This window comes from Trichoplusia ni, chromosome 3, assembly GCF_003590095.1.
Source record: "Trichoplusia ni isolate ovarian cell line Hi5 chromosome 3, tn1, whole genome shotgun sequence".
Lineage (NCBI taxonomy): Eukaryota > Metazoa > Arthropoda > Insecta > Lepidoptera > Noctuidae > Trichoplusia > Trichoplusia ni.
In genome coordinates, this window is record NC_039480.1 from 6,511,806 (window position 1) to 6,529,618 (window position 17,813).

A 17,813-nucleotide genomic window follows, 5' to 3' on the forward strand; every position below is an offset into this window, starting at 1 on the left:
AAAAATTCAAACAATGCTTAGTCGAGGTAACTTTAATTATAATATACTTAAAGTGAGTATAAATATATTATGCCATTACTTTTTTTATCTAGCCCACTGTGTCCGACTGCTGGGCAAAGGCCTCCCCCAAATCCTTCCATGATTCTCTGTCCTGGGCCACATGAAACCAGCGTAACGATCTCGCCACCGCTTCCTAGGCCCGGCGACGACGCTGGCTACCATAATGTGGTGACTTTACTCATTATTTTTTCTTTTTGGTGTAAGGTGTTTTGACATCCCATTGTGAGTAGAATCATAGTTATTTGTGTTAAGTAAGCAATAAAATGAGTTAGTGATATCGCTATAGACGTATAATGTGTATTTTATTTATTTTCGAGCGTTTCATGATATTTGTGAAGACGTGTGGTAGTGGATTGGGAGACATTTTTATTATTCGATAGACTTTTGTAAAAGTAATTAGACCATGTCGTATTATGAAACATTTTTGTGACTGAAGCTAGGTTGATATATTTAGTGGGACTTGCTGCTAGCTGTATCTGTGTAAATACAGTTCTGAACCTTGAAAAAATAATTATCTCATGTGTAAAATGTTCATCAGTGATTTAGCACAAAATTGAGGCGACAATACCTGCTACGAAATCTAACGGAGCAAGCATAATTTATTCTCTAGACCATTCAAATTGTCAAAAAACTATCTCTACTTTTTAAGATTCCGTTTTTAACATAAATATAAGTACCTACTCGTCCATTTGTCTCTAAACCATCCCAATTCATTTCTACACCGTAATGATTGATGAAGGATTCGCTATTCTAGTCCTCATTGAATGTATTTATATGTATATTAGGTGCAATATTAATTTTAGCGGAAATTCGAAAGCAATACTTCAAACACATCACTAGGTTTTTGTAAGAAAAAAATGTAGCGAAATTTATGGCTCCTCTACATTTTGTCTATGATAAAAATGTTTGTTAAGATTGGTCTCTTTAAATATATCGTTTTACCTGAATAACTGCAAAATTGAAGAGCAGAAATAATATTTTTAAATTTAGCCATTGTGTAGAGGAGTTTTTAATTATATTTTTATTAATATCATGTTACTTGAATGTTCAAAGAAACTGGCATTAGAAATAAAAGTTAAAATTATTCCGATGAATTCATGAATTAACTACAATAGGAAGCAAATTGTGTCGCAAACAAATAATACCTTCCTTATCAGACTCATTCTTAATAAAAGAATATATTAGTCATTTTAGATCTATCTAGCTACTGAGCTAGCTATATCTAACATGGCTATCATAAAAAAAACAAGGGCACTTAATATTAAAAAAAATATATAATAAGTACGGCATAATCGCGGCGTTAATGATTGAATTTAACAGCTTTTAAGCCGCCGCGTCAAACTAGTCGGGCTGCCCCGATAAATACGCGTGAGCTTTTAAGATACATAAAGGGCTAAAGTTATTAATTAATGTTCAAGTGACTAAAATTTCATTACCTACAATTTCCTGTGCTATTGGCTAAATAGTTACCGTTTTTTAGAAACACTTTTCAAGTATTCGAAATCATCATCTACCATAAACCGTTTCTTTGAGCATTCGACCTCAAATCATAATTTAATAAGCCATATTTATTTCATAATATATTTACTTAACCACTGTCAATAAATTATTTTACACCATCTACTTAGATATAACATCAAAATTGATCATTTCTGTCATTAAAAAATAATTAATGTAATTAAATAATTGGCCATAACTCTTTTAATAAGAATTTAGGTGTAAAATTTTTTAGAAAAAAAAAACTCGGTACATTATATAAAATATCTATATTAATAATAATATTATAGTTTTACGTAAAATGTACATTTGATGGGCTGTAGAAAATCGCCTTTTTATTTATGAAAAATAAAATAAAAACTGAACCCTGTATGTAGCAAATAAACATGTAAGTTTATTATAAATAGTTGTTTTAATAACATCATCATCACCCTAGCCCTTTTCCCAACTATGTTGGGGTCGGCTTCCAGTCTAACCGGATTCAGCTGAGTACCAATGTTTTACAAGGAGCGACTGTCAACCCAGTTACCTGGTCAACTCGATACTTTCTAGCTTCTGACTAATCTTTTGTTGTTTTTTGTTAGGCGGGGAAACTCTGGTGGTCACTAGTAGGTACTGACCATCAGAGGGAGTTCCCTCCCACCACGGCTTGTTATAACACACGTAGGAGCATGGCGTAGCCACACTGGGGCAAGCTGGGGCGCTTGTCCCAACCTGGTATATATTTGACTTATAAGTAGCTTAACTAATAACATTCATAGTATCTGTAAGAAAGTTCCAAAAAACAAGAGATGGAAGTGGCAACTCTGATCAAAATTTCCGAACTGCAATTTTATCCCAGCTTAAAGCCGGCGCTTACTATTTTTCTTGTCCAGCCATGTCCGACTGTCCAAAAGAACGATCATCCAGCACATTACGGTGGGTCAAAACGTGACTTCGCTCAAACAGTGAAATAGTTACAGTGATTTAAAATTTCGTCTGACGTCACATACCAGTACTCTTTTCCTAGCGAGTGCTATTTTTAGCCCCCACTACTAGAGTTAAGTGCTTTTTCTCTTTCTTTCTTTTTAATAATGTGATAAAATGAAAAATACATACCCTGAAATACCCTATCATTGTTCTGAACATAAAATCGATGCCAAACTCACATTAGTAGTTTTACACAGAAGAGGCTGGCAATATTAACCCAGAAATACAGTGTGCAAAGGGCTCAAAGGGCACGATATCGAGCAATATTGATTTCAACGAACCGTCACTACCAAGAAAAAAGTACTGTCAAGTCAATAAAAAAATATTATTGACTGAGTCGAGTTGTATTGTAAGTTTTAGCACAATTTCGGCAAATAAAAATATCTGAAGTAAAATGACAACGATAAACTGCCAGTCTGAACCACAATCAAATGAAACTATCGACTTTTCAAAATGCAGAATTTGTTTCAGTAAAACTATGATTAAATATGGTATCCATCGTACGGTTTTGGCAAGAGCCTACAAGAATCTAATTGGAGTCGATGTAAGTTATTTTAACTTTTCTTATTTATAGAAAAATAACTTCCGAATGGCTAGAAAATACTCGAAAGCCTACATCACGTCTTTAAATAATATTATTCCAGTTGCGAAAGAGAAGTACCGCTGAACGCCGTATATTTTTTTTTTTTTTTTTTTGCACGTAAAAGTATCTTAATATTCTCAACGGGTACAATTAGTCCACAATACTGTTTTTACAGTTTGTCTGTGGACTCAGTTAAGTCTCATATTAGTTTCATTTATAATATTAGTAATTTATTACTTATTCATACTTAATTTAGTAGTTATTCTTTATATTTATTTTTAGTGCACTAGAAGTTGAACAACTGTAATACTATGAGTTTAGGTGGTAGAAGGCACCCTGCAATCACCTATTTTTAATGCCATTGCCCAAGTTGACCGTTGCTCCCTTAACTTAGTGAAATACAGGACTCTAAGACCCTCCTTGAGTAAAACAACTGATATATTTCGATATTACATATATTTGTTTTGGTAATTTTATATATTTATAGTTTAAATTGGCTTAGTAACTTCACAAAATGTGAACAAAGTCAAACTCTTTGTCAATGACCCATCTTAGTTGGTATTCTGGTGCCTATAGCCAGGAGTAGCAGGTTCAAATCCTGTCCGAGATATGTATTTGTTCATTTTATTATTTGTATTAAATTGCTAACACCAGTTTAGGTTCAACAACTTCTATTATACATCATCCCACTTTCATCGTATTATCTATACTAATATATAAAGCTGAAGAGTTTTTTTGTTTGTTTGTTTGAACGCGCTAATCACAGGAACTACTGGCCCAAATTGAAAAATTATTTTTATGTTGAATAGACCATTCATCGAGGAAGGCTTTAGGCTATAAACCATCACACTGCGACTAATAGGAGCTAAGATACAATGGAAAATGTGAAAAAAAACAGGACAGGTATAAATCATAATTTATATCTTCTACCCACGGGAACGAAGTCGCGGGCAACAGCTAGTATAATTATAAGTATATTCTTAAGAAATACATCCAAAAACCATGATACACCATCGCACACCTAAAATAACACCACTATTACTTTCCAGGTAGCCGAAGAAGACTCACCATGCCACTATCTATGCCTGACCTGTGCCAACCAGCTGGTCAAGTTCAACAGATTCAAGTACCAGTGCGAGCGAGCCCGGAAGTACCTCGAAGAGAGGTCTAATATCAACAGTGATGTAAGTGCAGTTATAACTGAACCGCCGGAGTAAGAAGACTGTGGCGTATGTTTATATGTGTTTTTACTCGCGTAGATTGACGCTTGAGGTGACTTGGGGTCTGGATCATGTATTTGAATTGTAAATTAATAGAAAAGTTCTCAAATATATAAAAACTTTTCTGTTTTCATGAATGAAGAGACCCGGTTCTTTTTAAAGGTGTGCTCGGGGACACAGGTCCAATATGCAGAGGTCTTGTTGAGAATTTTATTGAAAAATCTACAATGAAATTATTATTAACACACTAGCAGCTAAAAAGCTGATGTGTGTGTGTGTCATAAGCTTGAAGATATCTAAGTTTGTCTAGTCTGTTTTTGAAACAGTTCAGCGTTTGTGCCATAACAACATACTCTGGCAGTCTGTTCCAGGCCATCACAACTTTATTAGACAGGTAATGTAGATGTATGTGTAGTTGTAGTGATGCCGGCCTGATGTTTAGGTTCAAATTGACCCTATAAGATGGTCGATTGAAACTTGATTGACATTCTTGCAATGTTACATTATCACTTAAAGCACATTGATTATTATGAAGTGGCTGTTGACGCCACTCTGCCTGTGTGGAATTTAACAAAGAAATTGTCTATTTTACTCCTTATCAATCCAGCAATCTGCCAATAAAAGTCCCATCAAAATCAGTTGAGCCCTTTCAGAGGTTAGCAGGAACAGATAGAAAAATATTGAACAATAAAATGTTTTTTTCAATATTACAAAGTCACTCAGACAATTTTATGTATAGATAAATCTAAGGCTATCTAACACCAAGCTCCCTCTAGCGTCGATCTGCCATCGAGTTTTAAGTTATCGTAACTTTCATCCATATGTGTATATGTAGGTATGTAGATATAACCAAGTTTGTCGTCTCTCATGTAAACCTGTTTTTAATATATACAATATATGTATTGACTGTCCATCCGTGGTTTTACTTGCCCATCCACGTTATTTTATATATTTTAAGTTGAAATAAAATATACCCACAATCTTCACACAACGCCATCTAGTCTCAAACTAAGCGAAGCTTGTATTATGAGTACTAGACAACTGATAAACATACTTATATATATCTAAATACATATATAATATAGATGAATTACACCCACACACAGAATAAATGATCGTGCTCATCATCACAAACGTTTGTCCTGGATGGGAATCGAACCCACGTTATCGGGCAGTCAGGGTCACTAACTACTAAACCAAGATTACGATGAGTATTATAATCTACAGTGTGTCAACCTACCTGTAATAACTGAAATACCAATGAAAGAAAATTAAACAAGAAATACACAAAATATTATTCCATACAAAAATGTAGGTAGTTGATCAAAAATTGCCAAGCGATAGTGACCGCTGTGCGCGGCGTGTCGCGGGTTAGAACCCCGCGTACGAAAAGCTGGTCTGGGTTTCATTTTTTTGAAACTTAACTCAGAGAATGAATTGCTTACGGCGAATGGTTGAATTTAGAAATTGAAAAATAAATAGATTATACCTACAACGGGTTGAAAATTTAAAGAAATTTTAGTTCTCATACTAGCCGCTAGGGTTTCACAAACATTCAAGTCACACGCACAACGACACCCAGACTCAGGACAAGCATTCGTGGATCACACAAACGCTTGTCCTACGCCGGTTTAACGTGACGACCTATACCGCTCGTCTAATGAAGAATCCCCACGATTATTTCCCCTAAATCCAATTTCATCCAAAATAATCCCTTTAATTTAAAATTCCTAACCTATATTTTCTTTATTACAGCCTCCGTATTCCAACTACCTACATTTAAGCATATCAAAAACCTATATAACAAGCTCTTTCGACGCGATCCCGACAACGAATGATTTAAAAATTGAAATTCAAGAGGAATTTGACAGCAACGAAAGTCCTAGCCTACCCTCAATTGAAAACCTTGTATACACAGATGAAATAAAAATAGAAAAAGTTAAAAAACCCAATTTTGAAAGTAAAGATAGTTTGATGGAGTTTGGAAGGCAGTTTGACGTTCTAGTAACTGTTTTAAGTAAGGACGAGCAATTTCATGATGTTTTGAATAGGAAATTGAGTGGGAATTATTTAAATAGTCCTTATAAATGTGAAATGTGTTATAAGGGGTTTATGAGCGCCGAACTGCTGAAGAAACATCTTTTAAGTCAACATGATGAAGTAAGTATGGGATTATTATAATTATATGTGAATTTTAAGTTGCCCTGGGATAGGTGGAAAAGGGGAGGGGTGCCCAGCAGTGGGATAACGTGGGCTTGTTATAAATATAATAAGGCCAAGTGTCGCGGGTTCGAATCCTGTCTGAGGATTTTTACAAGTTTAGCTAAGTAGTTTTTTATTTGAAGTCTGTTGTATGTTAAATTATTCGGAGTTTCAGTATTTACCAATTTCATGAAAAAAAAATTGTTTAAAAAAATCTTAATACACAATAGTGGCAGTGCTTTTAAATAATGAAATGAAAAAATACCGTTACATTCTTAATTTTATATTCAACATTAAAATTATGAAAAAATTGCGAATTATTGCAATCATAAACTATTATCATTGATTAAGATAAAATTTGAATGGTGTGGTTGTTATGGTTGTTGTGTTGTAAGAAAAAATCTCATTAGTCCCTCAGTTAGATAATAGAAAAGTATGAGACACGTATTTTTCCTTTTTCAGAAAAACTAGAATTGACAAAGATTAGCTGCTTTAAAGTTTAGGTGAGGGGGCTTGTGACGTAACGATAGAGTAAAATTTATACTCAATTGTGACGTCACGCGTAAGTTTCATTCACTGTAATTTGGTCAATTTATGTTTGCGGGACAAATTAAAAAATACGTATCCATTATTATACAAAAAACTACAAGACGGACTCTGCAAAAAAAAAGTGTCATCATCCCTATTGCAGCAGTGATTCAGATTATTTTTAATCTATTATTTTGTAGAGTCGTGGCAACGTAGTTTGCGAGTTCTGCAGATTCCGTTACAAGGACCGTCGCGGTCTCAACCAGCACCTCAAGAGCCATCGTCTAAAGTTCTCCTGCAAGCAATGTTCCTATGTATCTAGAACTACGTGAGTAATAATTATTATTAATTCTAAATTAGCGAAAATTGGTATAAAAGATATTACAATATTGGTAAGAAAAGTTACACAGACAAACGTAGTGTGACTATTGAAATGAAACTACTTTTACGGATTTTATCGCGGTTTAATTTTAGATTTTAGTTCCCGACGTTTCGACACCTTTGCAGGTATCATGGTCACGGGCAGACTGGCTGTCCGTGACTGACTGTCCGTCGGGAACTAAAATCTAAAATTAAACCGCGAAAAAATCCGTAAAATTAGTTTCATTTCAATGTCTAACATTCGCGTAAACCTAAGAAACCACTATGTATTGTGACTAGTTATTTTTATAATATTCCACAACTTCCACACAACGCCATCTAGTCTCAAACTAAGCAAAGCTTGTATTATGAGTACTAGACAACTGATAAACATCCCTACTAATATTATAAATGCGAAAGTAACCCTGTCTCTCTGTCCGTCCGTCTGTTACGCTTTCACGTCTAAACCACTGAACTGATTTTAATGAAATTTGGTACAGAGATAGAGTTGACCTTGAGAAAGAACATAGGATAGTTTTTATCCGGGACTTTTGAAGAGTTCTCTTGGAAGCGCGATATAACCGACCTCGACGCGAGCGAAGCCGCGGGCGAAAAGCTAGTTTATTATGTTTCTAAATCCATACTCAATATCCCTGCAAGCATAGCAGAGTGGTTGAGGGCACCACGCCAAATCCATAGCGCGTAGGACAATTATATACCGGAGGTCGTGGGTTCGATTCCCACCCAAGACATATGTTTGTGTGATGTGCACGATCATTTGTCTATGTCTGGGTGTAATTTATCTATATTATGTATGTATTTAGAAATACATAAGTATGTATATCAGTTGTCTAGTACTCATAATACAAGCTTTGCTTAGTTTGACACTAGATGGCGTTGTGTGGAAGTTGTGGAATATTATAATAACTAGCTGTTGCCCGCGACTTCGCCCCCGTGGGTAGAAGATATAAGTCATGATTTATACCTGCCCTGTTTTTTTCACATTTTCCATTGTATCTTCGCTCCTATTAGTCGCAGCGTGATGGTTTATAGCCTAAAGCCTTCCTTGATGAATGGTCTATTCAACACAGAATTATTCAATTTGGGCCAGTAGTTCCTGAGATTAGCGCGTTCAAACAAACAAACAAACTCTTCAGCTTTATATATTAGTATAGATAACTATAAAGTTTAATATATAAATGTTTTATTTATGACAGTTTCAATGCTAAGGAACACTTTAAGATGCACGGAGGACAGCTTCACGAGTGCAGGCACTGCGGCAAGTCTTACGAGTGAGTGTATTGTGTGATAATAACCTCCTTTTCTTGAAAGTCGGTTAATGTGCGAAAATAAATGTACGATTATAGGTGTATAGGGAAATGATTTTTTGATGTTTCGTCTTTTAACGAATCATTTTAATGGACAGTGTTTTAGTATAAAATGTTATAACCCCCTGTAAAGATTGTTTCTTGTGAGATGACGGCCGATAGGAAGGTATGGAAGAAGATGACATGTTGCGCCGACCCCAAATAAAATAATTGGGATAAGGACAGGGGAATGATGATGTTATAACCCCCTTCCACTACAGTTCAGTTTTTTTTTAATTACTCCATTTTTTTTTATTATTATGTCATTTTTTAAAGAAGCTTTCGTGATGATTATTAACAACCGTTGCATCATTTATTAATACCAATAATATATTATTAAGTGACAGTCTGCCTTATCAAAGGTTAAGATGTTTTTGCCGAAGCACCTTACCTTGTAAACTAGTAGCTATTGGCGCCCAACGTGGGGCTATTTTTTTTTTTTAGCTAATTTTGAATATACCATCACATACATTTATCTATCAACACTCTCGTATCTCGTAAACAGGAAGCTCTCATCACACCTGACGCACCTCCGCATCCAGCATCCGTCGGAGTTCATCTGGTGTGACGTGTGCGGCGAGGCCTTCATCGGGGACTTCGGATTGAATGCGCATAAGAAACGTGCGCACAAACATGTGAGTATTATAGTGACTGGCGCGTTGGTCTAGTGGTTAGTCGCTGTTACTGCTATAGAAGAGGACGTGAGTTCGATTTCCAACCAGGATAAGGTTTGTGTGTCTCTCAACTAGCTCAACTGTCAACTGTAAACGGAATGACAGTGTGCTGCTGGGCAGTTTGTTGCTCTGTTTCTTCTCTCACAGCAAGAGCACTTAGGAAGCGGTGAAGGGTGAGAGCAACTAGGTGCTGTCCAATGTAATCTGACCTTCAAAAAGTGCTACTTAGTAGCCTAATTTTGATTTTGACTCATCAATCACATTATCAAATCTCACACATGAGAGTCACACCGCCCCCTGACTCTACTTGACGACCTCCGTGGTCGAGTGGTGTACGCACCGGTGTCAAGGTGACGCTAGCTCTGAGGTCCCGGGTTCGATCCCCGGTCGGGTCAATGTAAAAATTCTCATTTCTACATTGTCTCGGGTCTGCGTGGTACTATCGTTGTATCTGAATTCCATAACACAAGTGCTTTCGCAACTTACTTTGGGTTCAGAACAATGTATGTGATGTTGTCTGCATTTATTTATTTATTTTATCTTATTCCAGCTATCACTACCCTCAAAATGCTCATCCTGTGACAAGCATTTCTTGGACACGTCTGCACTAAATCGTCATTTATCAACAAACACCTGTAGCGAGCAGGCGTGTGTTCACTGCGGAGAGGGATTTAGCAAGCCTTACATTTGAGAGACCATTTACTGCATAAACATAGGATTTGTAAGACGTATACTTGTGAAAAGGTGAGTTCTGCTTAACTTTGAGATGTGTATAAGTTTTTGTTGGGTATAGTGACTGGCCTGTTGGCCTAGGGTTAATAGCCCTGCATACTATACCGGAGGTCGTGGTTCGATTCCCACCCAGGACAAATGTTTGTGTGATGAGCACAATTATTTGTTCCGTGTCTTGGTATATTTAGAAATAAAAAAGTATGTTTATCATTTCATTCATAAGGGTTCCTCCGTGTTTCGGAAGGCACGTTAAATTGTGGGCCCCGGCTGTTATTCCCACATCTTTGACAGTCGTTACAGGTAGTCTGAAATTGGAAAGTCTGACAACCAGTCTAACTAACGGGTATCGTGTTGCCCAGGTAACTGGGTTGAGGAGGTCAGATAGGCAGTCGCTCCTTGTAAAACACTGGTACTTAGCTGAATCCGGTTAGACTGGAAGCCGACCCCAACATAGTTGGGAAAATGCTAGGTTTATGATAATCATCTTCTATTCTCTTCTTTTCTAGTGCGACAAAACATTTTCCCGCCAATCTCTATACAGCGCTCACTATAGACGTATTCATGTGACGTCAGAGGAGAGAGCGAGACGGCACGATAGGCCGTGGGTGTGCGAAGTATGCGGCAAAACGTTACCGGTGAGATTGTTGGACTATTGCACTGTTCTAGATCTCGCTGTTGGGCATAAGCTGTCTCTAGAGCCTGAGAAAAAATGATTTTATTACTAGCCTGTGTCCCACTGCTGGGCAAAGACCATCCCCACTCTTCATCCATTTGTTTAAGCATCATGTTGTTTGTTAAAAACAAATTCATTCCCGTTTCTATACACTCACTTTGAGGCATTTCCCGATAAGCTAGCAGGCTGAAATGTTCAGGGTAGCTTCTAACTCGATGACAATGCAATTAACAACTATAAAAACTGCTGGACCGATTTAGATATAATTTGAAAAGAGTGACATTTATAAACTTGGCTTATTACATTTTATTTATCTATTAATTATTTTACGAACACACTATTCGTCTCCAACACTGTCAAGTTGAATTGAACATTTCTATCCCCTGTTCCAGAATAAGTGCATGCTACTCTATCACCAGCGTAACCACACTGGGGAGAAACCGTATGCCTGTACACAGTGCCCGAAAACCTTCACTATGAAGAAATTGTTGCAAGTATGTGTGTATATATATGTTACTAGCTGTTGCCCGCGACTTCGTCCACGTGGTTAGAAGATAAGTTATGATTTATACCTGCCCTGTTTTTTCCACATTTTCCATTGTATCTTCGCTCCTATTAGTCGCAGCGTGACGTTATATAGCCTAAGACCTTCCTCGATGAATGGTCTATTCAACACAAAGAGGATTTTTCAATTTGGACCAGCAGTTCCTGAGATAAGCGCGTTCAAACAAACTAACTTCAGTTTTACATATTAGTATAGATATAGATATATGTTACTAGCTGTTGCCCGCGACTCCGACCCAAGACACAAGGATTAAAGGCCATATGCTTAAGTATTTTGATAAAATCATAGACATATTTATGGATAGCCAAGTGATTGAGGTCACGACGCCAAAGCCACTGAGCGTGACGTGTCGCGGGTTCGATCCTCGTAGGACAAGCGTTTGTGTGATCCACGAATGCTTGTCCTGAGTCTGGGTGTCTTTGTGCATGTGACTTGAAGGATTGTGATATACTAGACACAAGGAACTGATTCTTTACTGAGGGGAGTGGTTTTTTTTTATAGCATTAATTTCATCTCGTACTTTATCTAACCAGAACGTATTTCATATTAAAATTTAACCAACCGACTTGAAAAAAGAGCAGGTTCTCAATAAGTCTATATTTTTTAGAACTTCGGACTAGATGGACCGATTTATTGATTCTTTTTTCCATTTAAAATGAAATATTTTCATTATTTTGCACCCATAAAAATTACATCAACCTTATCTAACTAGCAATTATTGAAAGTCATTTGCAATTTCTTGTTGTTGAACTATTATATTTATATTGTAGTCTCACCTTCGAGTCCACTCGAACGACCGGCCTTACTCCTGCACACTCTGCCCGAAGACCTTCAAAGGATTATCAGCGCTGAGGGCACATGAAAAAGTACGTCATTTTTAGAAAAAACTAGCTGTTGCCCGCGGTCCCGCCTGCTACACATCGAAAATGATCCCACGGGAACATTAAATCGGGATAAATAATCCTATGCGTTAATCCCTACTAATATTATTAATGCGAAAGTGAAAGTAACTCTGCCTGTTTGTCTGTCTGTCTGTTACGCTTTCACGTCTAAACCACTGAACTGATTTTAATGAAATTTGGTACAGAGATAGAGTTGACTTTGAGAAAGAACATAGGATAGTTTTTAACTCCGGACTTTTGAAGAGTTCTCTTGGAAACGCGATATAACCGACATCGACGCGAGCGAAGCCGCGGCCCAAAAGCTAGTTCAGGTTATAAACTATCTGTGTACCAAGTTTCGTCTAAATCTGATAGTTTTTGCGTGAAAGAGGAACAAACATCCATACATACAAACTTTTGCATTTATAATTACTTAAAGCACATAGTTACATAACTATTCTCCTAAAAATGAAAGTGGTTTAATGGTTAGTGTCCCTGACTGCTATACCGGAGGTCGTGGGTTCGATTCCCAGCCAGGACAAATGTTTGTGTGATGAGCACGATGATTTGTTCTTTGTCTGGGTGTAATTTATCTATATTATGTATGTATTTAGAAATATATAAGTATGTTTATCAGTTGTCTAGTACACATAATAGATTTTCTTAGATTGACAGTAGATGGCGTTGTGTGAAAGTGCAATATTATATGTATAAAAAATTGAATATTTAAATTTTCTCTATTTATGTTACAGACGCATATTGGAGGACAAGAAAAAATATCAAGAAATGTTACAATTTAGTGTAATAAACATATTTACATGAAAACTGGCTTTTTCATTTGTTAAATCATAAATTAAAATCTGTACTTATAAAAGAATTGTAGGAAAGAGAAGGCAAAGATCTTTTTAACAATTTGTGTCAGTTTGTCCGTGCGTTTGTGGCGATAAGCTCTGCAACGACTTATCCAATTCAATTGCGGTTTGAAACGCAATTAGTTAATATAATGTTAACGATGATGTGTATTACAATATTTCTTAAACTCTCATGAGATTTTAATCACGTATATTGAACTACTTTCAAAATAACAAATTAATTTAAGTTTTAATATTACCTTTGGCGCCCGAACTGGGACCTATTTTTATTACAGAAAAATAAGTTAACACTTCAGAAGCACCAGAAATAATGCCTTTCTAATTTTATACCGACTCAAACCGAAACTTCAGAACTTCGGATACTTTTTTCAATATACATCATTTTTTCATTATAATCATCATCATCCCCTGCCCTTATCCCAATTTTTATTTGTGTTCCGCGCAACATGTCTTCTTCCATACCTTTCTATCTGACGTCATCTCACAAGAAACAGTTTGCGGCCATATAGTTTTTCATATTACGCAAAAAAAAATATGATGGTAATTTTCTAATAAAAAACAAAACAACCAACATCTTTAAATAATATTTATTTCTAACTTACACAAAGTTTCAACAGAAATATGGACTTATAGACTTCCTTTACACAAACATACCATTTATAATAATATTATGTATACCAAGAAGACAACTTAATGATTTCACAATCCCATAACAAAGCCTTATTTGAAAATCCCATACAAGTTTGAAAAAAATTCATAATAACTTTACATAATTTAAAATTTGTATGAAACAAAAATTCATATATATATGTAGGCATACAATAAAGCTTGCAAAGTCTGACAACCAGTCTAACTAAGGTGTATCGTGTTGCCCAGGTAACTGGGTTGAGGAGATAAGATAGGCAGTCGCTCCTTGTTAAACACTGGTACTTAGCTGAAACCGGTTGGACTGGTAGCCGACCCCAACATAGTTGGGAAAAGGCTAGGCTAATGATGTAGGTATACAATATTTTTTGGAAATATGACAGACTTAACACATTTCTTTTGTCAAGTACCTTAATAGACAAATTATATTGTTTCAAAATGTATTATTACAAGAACGATACTTGAAAATGACAAATAGAATATGGGAGACATTTCGCTCTTGAATACGGCTGTCACGTGACAGATCTATTGTCACTGTTCACATTGTCAGGAATTTCACTAATGCAGTTTACTTAAATGAATTTTCTTTATTATACTAAGGTCTCACTAAAATATGTGTAACATAACATTATATACAATTTATGCAAATAAATAAACAATATATTGAATTGAAAGAACGCTGAATCACTTTTTAAATTCAAGAGATATTTGAATGGATATAAAGTCCCTCAAAATGATTTTAGCAACGGTTTAATAACGCGTATGTATCACCCGACTAGTTTCGGACCCAACCGAAGTCCTCAACCATCAGGTGACGCGGCAACGGGGAGGCAAGACTTATTTTTAAAACGACTCCTGCATTAAGGAATTTTATTCTTGTATCTTGTATTTCACAAACATTCAAGTCACATGCACAAAGACACCCAGACTCGGGACAAGCATTCGTGGATCACACAAATGCAGCGTGGATGACACGCTGTCTCAGTGAGTTTGGCTTGACCTCAACCACGTGGCTATCCGTGCAATGTATAACATTATTTATGCTTGTAAACGACGGGCAGTCCATATAGTTACTAGCCACAATTTCGTTTTATTCAAATATTTGACTATTCAAGATTGACCACTCCGGTTGGGTCCGAAACTAGTCAGACGATCCCGATACAAACAATATAATTTAATTCTTCGGACTTCAGTAAATTTTTAGACATTCAAACCACGAGCAAATGTTTTTCCATAAACTTTTAGATATCCAAAGACCAATCCATTTCTAAACCATAGACACTAGACGTAACCGTTGTATCATTCAATTGCGAGTGCCTTTTATATAATTTTTTTGACGTTCAGACATTGAAACCGTTTGCGCCCATAGGCTATTAAAGTGACCGGCACGGATGTTGAGCGCTGACCTTGACCTGCGCAGAAGTGATTGTGTCCCTTTAGCGGTATGAAGTGAGGCGCGGGGCGGACTACAGCAGGGAGTGTGTCGCAAGCATCGCGTCATAGCCGACATGAGGGATTGGTTGAAATTCATTATTGCTGCAGTTGCTTCCACCTGAAGAGTTTTATTTTATGACTAGCTGTTGCCCCCAACTCCGTCCACGTGGTTAGAAAAACGTAGGTAACGTAAGGAATTTTTAAACGGAAGCCCTCGAAGATGAATATTTTTCCCCGGTTTTGCCACAACTTCCATTGTATCTTCGCTCATATTAGTCGCAGCGCGATGTTATGTAGCCTAAAACCTTCCTCGATGAATGGTCTAGTTTTTTCAATTCGAACCACTAGTGCCTGAGATTACCGCGTTCAAACAAACACACTCTTCAGTTTTATATATTAGAATACTAGTATATAGATCCTCAAATCGATCCCCACTCTTCCGCCGAGCGCTCAAGATCCGTGCCGGTAACCATACCTTTATAAAACCATAGTTGAATCCATTTCCTGTACACCTCGTACGTCCTCGTATACTACTCCTCGTAGACAACCTCGTACGTTATCTCCCTGGAGTCAACATCCTCGTATAGGACCTGGGATTCCTCCACTTCCTGCTGATGGTAGTCCACTTCGGACTTGACGTAGTGCAGTTCCGAGGTTTCGATGGTTTCCGATTGGCTTATAGTTTCAACTGAAATGTAATGGAAGGGATGTTTTAATTTAATATACTAAAAGGTGACGGTTTTTTGTATAGATTTCATATTTTTTCTAGCATTTCGGTTAATAATTTGTATTTAATATAGCGATGGGTAGACAGTTTTTTTAGTTTCAGATACTATTGTATGTATAACGACCTTCGTAATGCAATAATACTCTAAGGCCCAATTTTTAAATCGTCAGTTAATTTCTATCTGAGGAATAAATATGGCCGTTTGACATATTTTCTATACAAAAGCTGTCAAAACGTCAAACATATTCGTCGAATAAAAGTTATCTGGCGATTGGCAAATCGGCCCTAAATATTACAAACTTTTAAGTATTATCAAATTAACTTGTTAGTATGTATCAAAATAGGTTTTAATGTCTTGTAGCTATGTAATCTATGTTTGTCTCTGTTATGTTGATTGTCAATATAGTTCATGGAAAATATCCAACGTGTTTTAATAGGTTATGGCTCAGTTGGGCATTTATCAGTTATTTTGTTGTTAAAATAGATAATTTGCGCTTGTTGACTGGCGAAACCATGAACTCGAATATAGCTAGTGTACCAAAACTAAAGGGCATGGAAAACTATGATAAATGTGGTGCCCGTTATGAAAGAAAATGGCGGATAAATGCGTTTTCAATGTTTTTTATAAACGGAAGGTTTAGTTAGAAGGGTTGGTACACAGATAGCGGTGCCAGTGCACATATGACTGTTAACAAGGACGGGATTGCAAACATGAAACTATCACCGTGTTTTAATGGGTTGATTGTTCAGGAGATGTGGAGATCATGTCAGACTTGCAATGTCATATAACTGTGAAAAATGTGCTATGCGTGCCTGTTTTGACTACAAACTTGTAATCAGTTAGCGAGCTTATCAGGAATGGTAACCAGGTTATAATTGAAGAAAAGCATTGTTATGTATTTATGACGGAAGAGATGCTTTGGTTGCGATAGCTGACTTAACTGATGGGGTTTACAAGTTGAGGTTACAATCTTCAAGTTACATGTTGGCAGCTCCTGCAATTACAGGAAGATTGTGGCACAGAAGTGGCTTGCACATATAAATAGCCAAGATATGGAATGAATGTGAAAGGATAGAGATTGTGTAATCCTTCAAAAGATACTGTTATCACCAGCAGATGTTATTTTGATAGAAAGCGAGACAGGTGATAATGCAAACAGCCAGGAGGCAATATTGGTTCCAGATGACGAGAGTAATGTGCAAACACCAGAGATCAGCGTGGAGAAGGAGAACAGAGATTCAGTGGGGGCATCCTGTGTTCCAGTATTTGATTATCATAGTGATAGCTCTTCAGATTCTTCAGTATACACTGATGGTGAAGAAACACACATTACATGTATATCTTAGTCAGGAGCCAGAGCCTTATGAAAGACAGAAGACGCAAGGAAAGCAGCCTGATCGGTATGGTTTCAGCAACTTGTGTGTATCCAGTACTGTTCCAGTTTCTCAGGAGATTTCAATCTCACAGGCTCTGAAAAGGCCTGAGAAGGAGCAGTGGAGACGTGCTTTGGCTCAGAAGTTGCAATCATTTGAAGATAATGATGCCTGTGAGCTTGTTAAAAAACCCTAGTGATGTATTTGTAGTATGGGAATGAGTATAACTCTACTGTTTTTCTAAATGGTGTACTAATGACATGTAAAGCATTTTTAGTTTATTTATAGAGTGGGTGTTGTACTATGTCTTGTAATGTTTTGATTATTTTGATAAGTGGGGGTGTTAGTATGTATCAAAATAGGTTTTAATGTCTTGTAGCTATGTAATCTATGTTTGTCTCTGTTATGTTGATTGTCAAATATAGTTCATGGAAAATATCCAACGTGTTT

General features: G+C 36.5%; 2 protein-coding genes across 2 annotated transcripts; both read left to right on the plus strand.

Moving 5' to 3' along the window:
- Nucleotides 1-2,474: 2,474 nt before the first annotated feature.
- On the plus strand, nt 2,475-10,827 carry LOC113491653 (zinc finger protein 181-like). Its single transcript, XM_026868733.1, has 8 exons — nt 2,475-3,070; nt 4,159-4,293; nt 6,085-6,489; nt 7,260-7,387; nt 8,637-8,711; nt 9,292-9,421; nt 10,011-10,204; nt 10,699-10,827. Exons 1-7 carry the CDS (start codon nt 2,921-2,923, stop codon nt 10,149-10,151), a joined length of 1,164 nt encoding a protein of 387 aa, XP_026724534.1. The 5' UTR covers nt 2,475-2,920; the 3' UTR covers nt 10,152-10,204; nt 10,699-10,827.
- Nucleotides 10,227-17,559, plus strand: LOC113508688 (zinc finger protein 585B-like). The gene is made up of 6 exons (XM_026891771.1): nt 10,227-10,247; nt 10,699-10,827; nt 11,258-11,359; nt 13,064-13,099; nt 17,088-17,325; nt 17,432-17,559. The coding sequence occupies exons 1-6, from the start codon at nt 10,227-10,229 to the stop codon at nt 17,557-17,559; spliced, it is 654 nt and encodes a 217-aa protein (XP_026747572.1).
- Nucleotides 17,560-17,813: the final 254 nt, after the last annotated feature.